The sequence below is a fragment of the Salarias fasciatus genome, chromosome 11 (assembly GCF_902148845.1).
Source record: "Salarias fasciatus chromosome 11, fSalaFa1.1, whole genome shotgun sequence".
NCBI classification, from domain to species: Eukaryota; Metazoa; Chordata; class Actinopteri; order Blenniiformes; family Blenniidae; genus Salarias; species Salarias fasciatus.
The window spans coordinates 31,874,874-31,889,674 of NC_043755.1; the positions used below are offsets into that span (position 1 = coordinate 31,874,874).

At 43.4% G+C, this 14,801-nt stretch overlaps 1 protein-coding gene across 1 annotated transcript; it reads left to right on the forward strand.

Moving 5' to 3' along the window:
* The first annotated feature begins 6,537 nt into the window (after window positions 1-6,537).
* LOC115397491 (uncharacterized) lies at window positions 6,538-9,750 on the forward strand. The gene is made up of 2 exons (XM_030103852.1): window positions 6,538-7,365; window positions 9,070-9,750. Exons 1-2 carry the CDS (start codon window positions 6,772-6,774, stop codon window positions 9,388-9,390), a joined length of 915 nt encoding a protein of 304 aa, XP_029959712.1. The 5' UTR covers window positions 6,538-6,771; the 3' UTR covers window positions 9,391-9,750.
* The last annotated feature ends 5,051 nt before the right edge of the window (window positions 9,751-14,801 follow it).

Genomic DNA, 14,801 nt, shown 5'->3' on the forward strand with positions numbered 1-14,801 from the left:
ACAGAGCTAAACTCTCAGGAAGTGTGGCACTGAGAGAGTCCTTAACCATCTGCTCTGTCAGGCTAACTTCACCATCAATCTTCTCAAAAAAATATTTTGACGATAAGTCAATCACGTTCATAACAAACTCTGCTAAAACTACTGTTGAAGCAAAGTCTGGAGTCCCTGACTTCAACAAGTTCCATTGTCTCCCCGTTAACTTTTGTTTGAAGGTTTTAACCTCCTGACTGATTCCCTGCTGCAGTTCTCTTCGATTAATGTCCATGACTGCTGTTGATGTCCTCTGAATATCGTAGTTTGGTCTGTGTACAACTGGCCTCTCTCTCTATCTCACAGCTAATAGAAAATGAACTTCTCCCTATCTTGCTCTACGCCTTTGTGAAGAGATGTAAACATTACACTGCAGAAACTGCACTTGAAAGGCTACAGAATGGCTTTCATTTCGATTACATCATGTTACTTAGCAACAGTTGCTAGGTGCTGCGTTACCAATGCTTGCCACTTTATCATCTAAACTGTGACACCAAAAAATTAATCCCCGAACAACTCCACAGTGAGTCGCCATACTTTCATGTAGAAACGTAATTTATATATCAAAACGTAGGCATTTTTGTCCTCTACGCAGATGTGCAAACCTCATTTCAATATCTTTTACCAAATTTAAACTATGAGCCTTAAAGTACAGAGAGTGCATCAGCCGTTTTTGGGACTTTATAATGGGTGTGTATTGGAGAGATTAGAGTGTGCATATTTAAATTAGAGTGCGGCAGGCTCTCGATTCAAACCCAAAAGAATTTCTCTCTCTCGTCATCCTGGCCACATTTCTGGCTCAATCTTCAAAAATTATACCTCAAAACGTAGGGATTTTTGTTGTGATGATCACAATCAAGTCATTTTGTCTCTATCTCGAAAGGTTCTCTCTCCAGATGCATTTGTTTGAGGAGAGTGCAGGAATTTCTTCCATCCGCTTCAATACATTTTGGAGACAGATTTTCTCACCTGATTCCAAAGCTTCACTCATCTTCCCACATTCGCTGTGGCTGAATGGATGATCCTACAGACATGACATTTTCAGGATAAATCCATGAAAGGCTTGTGACTCACACTGTGTAAAAAAAATTTCAATTTCGCCTCTCGGTCCCCAAGAAACGACATTTCTTCAACCCTGCACACTGCATGAAAAACTGTGGATTCACTGTCATGGCTGGAGAGTGGAGCTTGTTTCTATGGCAACAGCAGCGCAGCTGCAGAATCTGTCATGGCTCCTCTCCCTCAGAGCTCACAGGAGGTGTATGGAGGAGTTACACAAACGTACACACACATTTGGCAGCAGGTTGCAGGCACAAAGCCAAAATTTCCGTGGGAATTTTCTAGTTTCATTTGTAAATTCATTCCAAAACAGAGTGTCTTCTGGTGGTTTAAAAACTGGGGTTATGTTTTTTGAATTAATTCACAAAAATAAACTGAACTGCTGTAAATGTGCTACTGTTAACGTAATGTAATGTGTCATATGAAATAATTGGGAAAGAGTACATTGTATTGTGCTAATTTGTGTTTTTATGACAACAGAAGTCATTGAGAGGGAATCATGCTCATTACCAAGGCAACCACATGTAGCATCCATAGACCATGCAATTCAGGCAATACAATTTAACGTGACATTCAAAATGACTCTGGCTCGGACTCGGGTGCCGCGGGGCCTCGGTCCGGGACCTCTGGGGGTGAGTTCGTACGGAGGTGGGTCCAATTTGGATGGTCAACCGGACCTTTGACAGGGGAGGCTCCGGGGCGCGGAGGCCGGCAGAGGCCCACCCAGGGAGGGCCTCCCTGGGTGGGCCAACCAGGGCATTGATATGCCCCGGAGCTGGATAAGACGCCTCGGTCTTAAACAAATGAATGAGACCATGTTGATTTTTGGATGCTTTTAGTCATTCATTGGTTGTGGTGCATGGATGGCGGTCGTGGATGCTTTCGCTGGCCGTGTCCGAAGTCTGTCCCCTGAATGGCTCCAAGACCCGGGAGGACAGCCACTGCAGGGTGACGGTGGCCTGGCGCCCCTGCAGTGGTGAGGCTCGTGCCTCAGCCGAGGTTCCTGGCTGATCTTCAGAGGGCCTCTCCTGACAGCTGAGTGCAACAAAGCACTGGCGCGTAAAAGTGCTCATGTGTGGCCAAGCTGTGGCATATGAATTTGGGCACACTGTCTCTGACTAGTGGGTCTTGATTCTTTTCAAAGTTCTGAAAGCAGAGAAGAGACATGGTAAAAGGCGAAGGTGTGTGACGGGAAGCTGGGTGACAGGTTGACTCACGTAGGTGCAAACAACGGTGCGGAGGTCGAGGAAACGGGCTTCGACGGAGCCCCATGGATTTCCAAGCCCGCAGCATATACGAGGGGAACCGGAAAGTAACCGGACTGTGGTTATTACTTGTTATTTTTTTATTTTCACATTTAATCAAAACTGTCACCTTCAAAGTACTGTATTGGCCCGAATATAAGACGATGTTTTTTTTCCAGAAATTGCATCCTCAAAAGTGGGGTCGTGTTATAATCGCGGACTTACGGTAGATGGTCAATACGCATCCGCGCCACTAGATGGAGCCAAAGTATCACTGAGCAGAGAGCGAGTGGAGTGATGAAATGAGATCAAATGATCTGATGAAAAATGGCGGATCATCTGGAACAAAGGGGCTCGAACGCTGGACAACTGAGCAAACAACAGAGGAGAAGTTATGATACCAACTTTAAACTGATGGTGATCAACGCAGCAGAGTCATCAAACAACTGCCAAGCCGCCAGGAGACATGGTGTAGCAGAGTGCCTCGTTCGATATTGGAGAGCACAGAAAAAATGCCTACAGAATGCTAACACTATGAGAAAAGCTTTCCATAGTCCCAAGAGCAGAAGGTTCAGAGAGACTGATAGAAGGGTGAGTGAATACGTCTCTGAAAAACGGAAAGACGGAATGTCCACCACCAGAGCCTGATTCAGCTAAAGGCACTGGAAAGTTATTTACATCATTTATGCAATTTTGACTCCTTGAGGCTTCTTATTTGTTGCTTATTGTTTCTTATTTTGAGAAAGAGAATATATTTTTTATTCAATACTGTAGTAATGTTTTTTCATTTTACATCTCGTGAAATGTTATCTCAGTTGTGAGTTTTTGAGTTTATAATAATTGTATAATAAAAAGTTGTTTTATGAGTGACCTTATTGTCTTCAGCATTTTTTTTTTTTTTTTCACAAAGTGATCTTTGAAAAATAGGGGTCGTGTTATAATCGGAGTCATCTTATGTTCGGGCCAATACGGTACTCTCCTCCAGCTTGAATACAGCACTGCAGCTGGGATTTCCACTGCTCAATACAGTCAGCATGCTGATGCGTAATGGTCTCTTTAAGAGCGTCCTTCGATTTTTTTTTGCACGTCATCAAATCTCCACCCCTTCAGTTCCGTGTTCATTCTTGGAAAGAGACAGAAGCCATAAGGGGCTAAATCAAGGGGATACAGCGGATGGAGCAGTAGGGCCATGCCGTTTTTCATCAGGAACTGTTTTACGGGCAGAGCCCTGTGCTTAAAACAGTCCCCACTCTCCCACAGCGCCGGCCGCTTCAGCCTGACCGTCTCCCGGAGCCGCCACAGCAGTGATGATCTTCCCAAACAGCCTCCATCATCCTCCAGCTGCCTTTTCAGCTCCTGGCACATGTCCATGCGAGCTTGTTTCTGCTCCGTGGTTAAGAGGCGCTGGACCATTTTGGGATTTTTCAAAGAAGGGGGCGGGACTGTAATAACATTAACAACACTGCCTGTGTGTCTTTGGGAGGTGAATTTTTTCACAGTTATCCTCAAGGCTATGCTATAGCGACATATAAAGGCCAAAAGTCTGAAATCATTCTTGTTTTAATTTTATAAACACAGTCCAGTTTCTTTCCGGTTCCCCCTCATATCTCACGAGGTCCTTTGCTCGTCCTCTGCTGAACCCACTGTTGGGGATGCATTTATGGAAATATTAATGTGAGAGATCCAGCTAAGACAACCCGGAGCCACGTTGTCTGTGAAGTACTGTGTCTTCAGGGAGTAGGCACAAACCCCACCATGGCTGCATGGCGGGGGCAAAGAGGTGTCGCTGCTCCCAGCAGTCAGTCAATCAATCAATCAATCAATCAATCAATCAATCAATCAATCAATTTATTTTTGCAGAGCCCAGTATCACAACAACAGTTGCCTCAGAGGTCTTCAAGATGTTACATTGGTCGGTAAAAATAAAAACAGTGAATAAGCATAATATTAATGTGTCGAATTCACAGTAACGAGACAAAACGAAGCAACCACTGCCTTAGACCCTCACATCCGGCAAGAAAAAACTCCAAAATCCCAGTGGGAAAAGAAGAAATCCTGGGGAGAACCACAGTATGGAGGGATCCCACTCCCAGGGACGGACAGCTTTGGCAACAGCTAGCATGAGACAACAAGAAGTAAAGCCTAGGACTATGTTGAGTACAGTCCGTTGGACGGTCCAGCACAAGAACCACAGATCCCAGAAGTAGAACCGAAGCCAGTCCACCAGGTTGATATGTGCTTTAAAGGAGATATCCTGATCAAATAAGACCCCGAGGTTCCTGACAGTAGAGGAGGAGGATACACTGACGTTATCTAAGGTGATAATCTGTTCAGATAGACACTCTCTCAGTTTAAGGGGGCCTAGTATAATGACCTCTGTTTTGCCAGGATCAAGACGGAGATAATTCGTAGTCATCCAGGCTTTAATTTCTCTGATACAGTCACTGAGTCTGTCTATTTGATTAGTTTGATCAGGTTTCATAGATAAATACAATTGTGTGTCATCTGCATAGCAATGAAAGTTGATATACGTGCATGTGTATATGTGTGTGGGTGTGTATGTGTGAGTATGTATGTATGTTTTTGTATGAGTGGGTATGTATGTATGTGTATGTGAGTGTGTGGGTGTGTATCTGGATATGTATGTATATGTGTGTGACTGTGTATGTGTAAGTGTGTATGTATGTGTGGGTATGTTTCTGTGAGCATGTATGTGTGTGTGGGTGTGTATCTGTAAGTATGTATGTATGTCTGTATGTGTGGGTGTATATGTGTGGGCGATTGGAGGTATGTATGCGAGGAGAGAGTGACTTACACTGTAAGACACGAACGTAAGTACTCCATAAGAGTCTGTGAAATGTCATGCTCCATTTGTGAAAGTTACCTCCACACTTTAGGAAATTACCTATTAAGACACGTCAAACTACACTGTAAGACAACCGCACTTACGCTGTCAGACACAAGTGTAAGTACTCCTCGGGTTCCGCGAAATAACTTGTACATGTCCGACAGTTACCTTCACAGTTGAGGAAACTACACTGTAAGAGAAGGGAAGCTACTCTGTAAGACGCGGGCTGTATTATAAAGTGCTACTGTTACGGGTACCGGGCTGCGGCTCCCGTGGGCAGTTATATGTTGCTGAAATGATAAAGACGAAGTGATCACACGGGAGCCGTGGCTTCTCCTTCTCCGGATCATGCAGCTATCTTTATTAAACATGTCATTCTATTTACTGTTCATTGACATTGTCCATTTTCAAAGGTAACAGCAAATCACTGTTTCTTTTAATCTCTGAAGACATCTTCAAACATTCACAAAACATGTGTTTCTCTTAACCCATTTCTTTTGCATAACATAAACAAATCTGTCACATCTTTCAGTCATTCATCCAAAATCCACGCCAAATAATATCATGGTAGCATAATGCACTTGATATGCATCTCATTTAAATACTGTAAAGTATTCTCATGGACTTGTGCAAAACAGAATCATGTAAATAGACAACTTTCAAACTTTTTAACCAAATCATCTTTACAACAACATGAATTTACTTCTTTTTAATCAACATTTTACTATTTAACCTCTTTTTAACAGTTTCTTTAAATGCACACCGATTAAACTTTATGAAATCATGTCATGGAGCCAGTCAAATCATGAAAAACACTCTTTACCCAACAGAAATGAGTCATGCTGCCCATATAAAGAAATATAAAGATGTCTTTTAACTCTATCTGCGTGCCACACCGCCATCTTTGTCACTTCTGGCTGACATGTGGTCCCAAAAACACAAGATTAAGCACTCTACTGATCATCTGAGTCAATTGCATCTCGCCCAAACCAAACTCAAAATATTTACAAGTCTTATGGACACTTTCACTAGTTTTTGATCATGTTTCTACGGAGCCCCTAAAGGGACATGGAGGGAAAAAAATATTGGTGGGTGAAAAAAAAAAAAAAAGGATGAACTTTTGCGAGATCTCGCAAAACAATTGCGAGATCTCGCAAAACAATTGCGAGATCTCGCAAAATAATTGCGAGATCTCGCAAAATAATTGCGAGATCTCGCAAAATAATTGCGAGATCTCGCATTTATTTTTGCGAGATCTCGCATTTATTTTTGCGAGATCTCGCAAAGATTGTTTTTTTTTAAGTAGCGTCAATGAACCGGAAGTAAAACAGACACACAAAGATGGAGGAATACACACATCATCCGTGGGAGAAGTTTATTGATTTTTATTTTGGTATTGGCCTCACATACAAAGATATTAAATCAGTTCTTGGCCGGAGACATGGCTTTGACATAAGTGAGAGACATCTGAAAAGATTACTCAGCGCGAGGGGACTTTCTCGTCGTAAAGAGTACTGTGATCTTGCAGTCCTGGTTGAATTCATCAGCAACCAACTACAGTACTCTGGCCAGCTTCACGGGTACCGGTGGATGTACGCAAAGTGTCGAGAACATGGACTACGGGTAAAGAAGGAGGATGTGCGGTTGGTGTTGAAGGAGCTGGATCCCAGAGGAGTGTCGCTAAGGCAAGCAGGACGTTTACGACGACGGCGCTACTTCTCGAGAGGTCCTAACTTCATTTGGCACATTGACTCGTATGATAAACTGAAGCCATATGGATTTTGTATCAACGGAAGCATCGACGGTTTTTCTAGGAAAATAATCTGGCTTAATGCCTACACCACGAATAGTGACCCAAAGTTGATCGGAGGTTACTACGTTGAAGCAGTGCAACGTTTAGGAGGCTGTCCAAGGATTGTGAGAGGCGATCTCGGGACCGAAAACGGCCATGTTCGACGCTTTCAGCGGTTCCTCGTCCCCATTCATCCAGACGGCACTTTTGACAGCTATTTGGAGGGAGCTAGCACCGCCAATCAACGGATCGAATATTGGTGGGGTGTTCTCCGCAACCAGTGTGTGGAGTTCTGGTTGTCCTTGTTTGCAGACATCAGAGACAACGGGTTTTTTGACGGCGGGTTTCTGGACAAGGCCATCCTTCAATTTTGTTGCATGGGACTCATCCAGGTGAGAGAGAGAGAGAGAGTGTGTGTGTGTGTGTGTGTGTGTGTGTGTGTGTGTGTGTGTGTGTGTGTGTGTGTGTGTGTGTGTGTGTGTGTGTGTGAGTGAGAGAGAGAGAGAGATAGGGAGGAGGAAAGAGACAGGAAGGATGGAGGGAGGAGAGAGAGACTGAGGGAGGAGAGAGACAGGAGGTGAGGAAAGAGACAGGAAAGATGGAGGGAGGAGAGAGAGACTGAGGGAGGATAGAGACAGGAAGTGAGGAAAGAGACAGGAAGGATGGAGGGAGGAGGAGGGAGGAGAGACTGAGGGAGGAGAGAGACAGGAGGTGAGGAAAGAGACAGGAAAGATGGAGGGAGGAGGAGGGAGGAGAGAGACAGGAGGTGAGGAAAGAGACAGGAAAGATGGAGGGAGGAGGAGGGAGGAGAGAGAGACTGAGGGAGGAAAGAGACAGGAGGTGAGGAAAGAGACAAGAAGGATGGAGGGAGGAGGAGGGAGGAGAGAGACAGGAGGTGAGGAAAGAGACAGGAAAGATGGAGGGAGGAGGAGGGAGGAGAGAGAGACTGAGGGAGGAAAGAGACAGGAGGTGAGGAAAGAGACAAGAAGGATGGAGGGAGGAGGAGGGAGGAGAGAGAGACTGAGGGAGGAGAGAGACAGGAGGTGAGGAAAGAGACAGGAAAGATAGAGGGAGGAGGAGGGAGGAGAGAGAGACTGAGGGAGGAGAGAGACAGGAGGTGAGGAAAGAGACAGGAAAGATGGAGGGAGGAGAGAGAGACTGAGGGAGGATAGAGACAGGAAGTGAGGAAAGAGACAGGAAGGATGGAGGGAGGAGGAGGGAGGAGAGAGACAGGAGGTGAGGAAAGAGACAGGAAAGATGGAGGGAGGAGGAGGGAGGAGAGAGAGACTGAGGGAGGAAAGAGACAGGAGGTGAGGAAAGAGACAAGAAGGATGGAGGGAGGAGGAGGGAGGAGAGAGACAGGAGGTGAGGAAAGAGACAGGAAAGATGGAGGGAGGAGAGAGAGACTGAGGGAGGAAAGAGACAGGAGGTGAGGAAAGAGACAAGAAGGATGGAGGGAGGAGGAGGGAGGAGAGAGAGACTGAGGGAGGAGAGAGACAGGAGGTGAGGAAAGAGACAGGAAAGATGGAGGGAGGAGAGAGAGACTGAGGGAGGATAGAGACAGGAAGTGAGGAAAGAGACAGGAAGGATGGAGGGAGGAGAGACAGGAGGTGAGGAAAGAGACAGGAAAGATGGAGGGAGGAGGAGGGAGGAGAGAGAGACTGAGGGAGGAAAGAGACAGGAGGTGAGGAAAGAGACAAGAAGGATGGAGGGAGGAGGAGGGAGGAGAGAGACAGGAGGTGAGGAAAGAGACAGGAAAGATGGAGGGAGGAGGAGGGAGGAGAGAGAGACTGAGGGAGGAAAGAGACAGGAGGTGAGGAAAGAGACAAGAAGGATGGAGGGAGGAGGAGGGAGGAGAGAGAGACTGAGGGAGGAGAGAGACAGGAGGTGAGGAAAGAGACAGGAAGGATGGAGGGAGGAGGAGGGAGGAGAGAGAGACTGAGGGAGGATAGAGACAGGAGGTGAGGAAAGAGACAGGAAGGATGGAGGGAGGAGGAGAGACAGAATTGTGGATACATTTTTTTTTTTTGGCACAATTTAAGTGTACATGTATGTACAGTTCTTCCTAATTGTATTTTGTATATTCTTTTTAACAGGATGAGTTGGATGACACTGCACAGGTTTGGAATGCACACACCATCAGACCATCAAATAACATCCCCAGTGGTCGGCCCAATGTGATGTATGCATTACCTCAACTCTATGGGACCAGAGACTTCCTTTCCCCTGTTGAAGATGAATATCTTCAGCTGTGCAAAGAAGAATGCGTCTTTCGCCGGGCGATACCATGTGATTCAGATGTGAATGAACTCTGCAACATCTTAATGGCAGAGTCTCATCTGACTCTGCCAAGAGATCCCTACCAAGCTGTGAACTTATATTTTCACTTAAGAGAAGCCATCACTTCATCTCTGTAAGTCAGGGATATTTCATTGTGCCCTGTCGCGGCCATTGTGTTGAGTAGGGAGGTGTGCTACTATGATGTAAATGTCCACATCACTCCTCACTTCTGTCATTGTATTTGTTTTACAACTGGAAGATGGGAAAATTTTTCCTCTTTTCTCTGTTTTATGTTATATAAAAGTGATTCTTTTGAGATTTTTTGACAAAACAAGACATTTAAAGATGTCATCTTAAAACTCTGATATTTTTCTGTCTAAATGATTATTGATGATGAAGAGAATCATTAGTTGCAGCCCTAATCAAGTGATATGTAACTGACAGTGAAGATATCTGTGGATGAATGAACTTTATAGCCAAGTACTGCAATGTCAGAGTGGAACAGAAACTTTATTCATTAATCTGTATGAACAGTGAAAAACGTGAAATCTGCAACCCTGAATAAAGGTAAATTTTGCTTAATCTGAGTGGTTTGTCAATTAAAAGCAATTGATAGAAATGTTTACAATACTTACAGGTCACTTCACAGCAAAATGCTCTCACAGTAATAAAAATAAAAATAAAAAAAATATGTGATGGCAAGTTCTAGCAGTAAATTCAAGTAATATAATGGAAAAATTACAATCATTCTGAAGGCCATCTCACACAGGCAAAATCTGCTTATACATTTTCTAAACAGGACTGCTCATTAGTATCTCAACATTGAGTTTCAAACTGTCTCTGAATGAGCAACCAACTGGCATTACTTTAACATCAACAATGAACAATTCTACCAGTGATGGACAACTGTGAATTACAGAATATTACACTAATATTCTTTTTAAGAACAAGTTCAGCATTAAAGCTGGGTTAAACTCAAACTGATGGAAATGAATGCTGCAGTCATTTTCAAAGTATAATTCAAAACACAAAATCCATGTAAAAGTATGGAGGTGTACTATTGCACCAATAAAAAAACAGAACTGCAGGCTGAATATAAAATGAGATGAAAGACTGCTCACTACAATGTTCAGTGCATCAGATGTTCAAATGACAACAAAAACAGACATAAAAAATAAATAAAATACACTCAGCCATACAATGAGGCCTGTTACTATTTGGCCTGATCAAGATTGCTCTCATGTTCAAATGATGTCCATTTCTAAGTAGTTGCTGGACAGGATGTTATCAAACTCCGTGCGAAATTCTGGGTAAGAACTGTATGTACTCGGCACTTCGAGTGTAGCTCCACAGGTGTGAGCAACAGGCCTTCTGTTGAGCCCAGTTTCAACATTAAAGCAAACCATAATTTTGTCAACACATATGACAGAGGAACCTGTGCAGAAGCGCAGGATTTTTTCAGCTTTGGCTTGATCAGCATTTTTCACATAACGTTGGAGATGGTTAAAGGTTGCTTGTTCTGTTTGGGACAGCACCACATTTGTTGTTTCAAACAGCTGCATCACTCTTTTGCCTGTGGCTTTCTTTAATGCATACAGACTCAACACACTTTCCTTATCTGGTAGTTTCAACTTTACAAGCGACATGGGGGTGGAGAAGCAATCAGCTATATACTTTGGCTCTTGGAGAATGGCTTTGTGAGCCATTGTTTCTATGGCAGACTTCATGCTGTTCTTTGGAGGTAGAAAATGGGAACCCATCCGTGTGAAAAGGTCAAGCAAGTCTTCTTGATCACTTTCCTCCATTGTGCCCTGGAGAGCCTTCTCAACAGCTGATCTCTCGGTGGGAAGTAGGTAGTTGAGAAACGATGACATCAAGATGTCTGTATCAACAGAGTCAATTCCATTGATGCATGCTAAAATGAAAGCCGCCGATAGCTTCACTGGCATGACACCATGGTCAACAAATCCTTTCACCCAAATGCGTCCAACTGCTTGCCATTCAGCCTCAGAGAAATCTGGCCTGAGCCTTGGAACTCGTTCTGTTTCCCCTTCACACTCTTCAAGAAATTGCTCCCAGAAGGCTGTGTACACCTCCCTGGACACTCCGGCATCATCGATAGCTTTTTCATTAACAAAGTCCATCTTTAAAGTCATATTCATGATGTCGCTGTCCATAAATACAGCCAAAAGATCATCAACAACCTTAACCCTGCAAATTGAAGCACGTCGTGTGGTCTGTGGATTTCCGTTGCTGGCTAATGTTGATGATGAAAACTGGCTGCTTGAATCTGAGGGCAAATCGAAATTCAGCTCACTGTCCTGCTAGAAGAACAAAAGACACACATAAATCAACAAAGTGGTCAATGAATAAAGCCGAGGCAAAGTATTCTAGCTTTTGGCAAGTTTGTGCCCAGATTAAAATAGTTTGAGTCCTATGTTTCTCGTGAAACAACTCTCAACTCAAGCATCTTTTCATAAGCCCCTGTTACAAACTTCAATCCTCTTCAAAATGCTTTCTATTCAAAATTTGTGATCTCGTACCCCAATACAAGTTAACATATGACAACAGAGTTGCTTGAAGTGGTGTGTCTTACCTGGGCAGTTTGCACTGCCTCCTCATGTATGGACTGCTGCTCATCCAGTGTAGGCAGGCCATCATGTGAAGGCAATAGGAGTTGTATATCCTGGATCGGTGCTGCACTCACCTCAGCGCTCTGAAGAATACAATAAATGACAGCAGACACATTAACCCTAAAATCTATGATGTCATTGCAGACTATTATTTGTAAAAATCTTTCTAAATGGATCCTCTACATCAGTGTAACTTCTAGTCCAAACCAGGCACACTTCAGATATAGCATGTAAAAAAGTCCCCTTAGGTAATGAGAAAAGAAAGAGGCAAATGTCTTAAATTTCAGAGACACAACAGTACAATAAAGTCATAAGTTCAGAGTTACAATTGCTGTACAATCCCAGGAATTAGGTCAAAAGGACTCAACTACAAGTTGTGCATGATACACAACTAAACACTGGAAATGAAAGTTCAAGAAAAATATTTTCATACAGAAATTTTAAATAAAGCATTACCTGTGTGACATCCTCATCCTCCTCAACATAATTCCATTTTATAACCACCACCTCGTCTCCACCACGGTCATCCTCTGGATCCCATAGCAGTGTATCTGCCTCATCAAATGAGTCCAGTAAACTATCCTCACTTGTCTTTGCATCCTGCCTTTGGCCAATGTGACTGTTTTGAATCTCTGTTGGGGTCGACCGAAAGGGATGTGATGGACCTGGACCTTGTTCTGTCTCAGTCTCGGATATTGCCCTTCTCTTTTTTGATCTTGGTTGCATCTGAAAACAAATCAAAGACAGAAGGTTTTAATGTTGTCAGCAGTAACAGCAGAACAATGCTCCACATTTAATATTAAATGCTGTGTAAAAATACATATCAAAACACAAAGTCTATTAAAGGGATGGCTGAACATGCTGGCAAATTGGCATATTGCAAATATGAGTAGGTCTATTCCCTTTATTTATCAGTGCCTGTTGTTTTGAGAGCCATGAAGCAGAGACGCACGCTGCTCAGTGAACACAATGGAGATGAACGAATGCTGCATTCCTCAAAACCAACCCAATACACCATCCAACAACTCCAAAACATTGTTAAGGGACAAGTTGTGACCTGCACATTCACCATACTATGAAATAATAATGAACATTATGGGACAGTTGTTTTAATAACAAATGCATAGCAGGAACTACATTCCAGCCATACTGTTGTGCGGAGTGATTTCAAACAGCGCATGTTTAGTGCACCTCCATTGTGTTCACTGAGCAGCACGCACCTGTCTCACAGCTCTAAAAAAAGAGGCGCTGAATTTAAATGGAATGTACCTACTCATATGACTATAAGAATTACAGTAATAGGTGAATTTGCCAAAATGTTGAACTATCCCTTAAGAATAAAGAACAACTTGGCCATCATTTTTATATTGTCTTGCATCTTGTCTCAGTCTCCATGATGCACTGGTAGCAAACATGTGTACAGGTGATATATTGCGAGAAAGGTGTGTAACACAGTCAGTCAAAGTGTTAAAAAACACACACACACACACACACACTCTCTCTCTCTCTCTCTGTCTCTCCAGGGTTGCAGGTATTTGTAGAAAGAAAGTTGTAATAAAGTTATTGACTGAAGAGTAATCTTTGAGCAAATTCTGTAAATCTCTCCTTATAAGTATCATTATTTTATTTGTCACAAATATATTTCCACAAACCTGGGTGCTTCTGTCTCTTTGAGATGAATGTGAACCATCCTGCAGATCTCTGATGGAATCATCTGAGTCAATGTGAGATCCATCTTCAAGCAGCTCATTTTCTTCATCTTCAAGCAGCTCAATTTCTTCAGATGAGGAGTGATCTGTCGAAGCTCCTTCTTTTGTGCAAATGTAAAATCTGAGTAGCTTCAGTTTGGTTTGTTCATACATTTGGCCAACAGTGGTATCCAAGGGAATCTTGTTTCTTTTAAAATCGCAGATGTCAAATGTGAAGTCATCAGCTGGCCCTTTTGTGGACTGCCCATCAGGAAAAAATAGGTCCTTCCCTACATCCATGACCTGAGCAACAGTTGTTGTTTTTGCCAATGTAGCATGTCTTGTGCCTCCACCATGGCTGGTCCGAACTTGATTGTATCCTTTACTGCCAAAATGAAGCCATCCAATTTCAACCTTCCTTGAAGTCTTCTCTCCTGCAGTATTTCTTTGTCTGGCCATGGTATTTTGGGGTTCATCTGGGGTACCACTCAGCATTCCTCTTGTCTTTGATTTCATTTTCCGTGCCCCTATTTTAGCTTTTAATCTCTGCAAAAGAATCTCTTTTTTGGTGCTGCACTGTGTCTGTTCACAGAAACATAGGACAGCTACTCGGTCACCATATGATGTTATATATTTCGTCATTTGCTCATCAGTCATGATGCGCAGCACTGCCTTGTCAACCTGCAAACAGGACACAGAGGGGAAGAGAGAGAGAGAGAGAGAGAGAGAGAGAGAGAGAGAGAGAGAGAGAGAGAGAGAGAGAGAGAGAGAGAAAATAGTGTTAGTGCAGTGTTTCAGTGGTAACCAGCCACTGGACATAGCTGGTCTTATGGTATGCACAAATTGTACATAGAGATGCCAGATAGAAAGCTGGCCTACTTCCCAGAAATTATGTCTATTTCTATGGGAGATGGGTACTGACAGGTTAATGGACATTGTTACTGCCTCCGTGAAGCAGCTGCCCCAGATGCTTAAAATCATCTGGCGGGTCAGACATTATCATTTTGGCCCGCGGGCCGCCAGTTGCCGACCACTGGTTTACAGTATGCGCAACCAGCCATGGCGTCCAAAGTTACCATGGCAACCAGTTTTGTTCTTTATTCATTCATTCATCAGTTTCATTATACCAGGTCATCTCTGTTATTAGGCTATCAACTTTAGCGCATCTCAAAGCGGCCCCTATTCGGGCCGCTGAACCTCGATAGCATATCATTTACGCTAATGTAG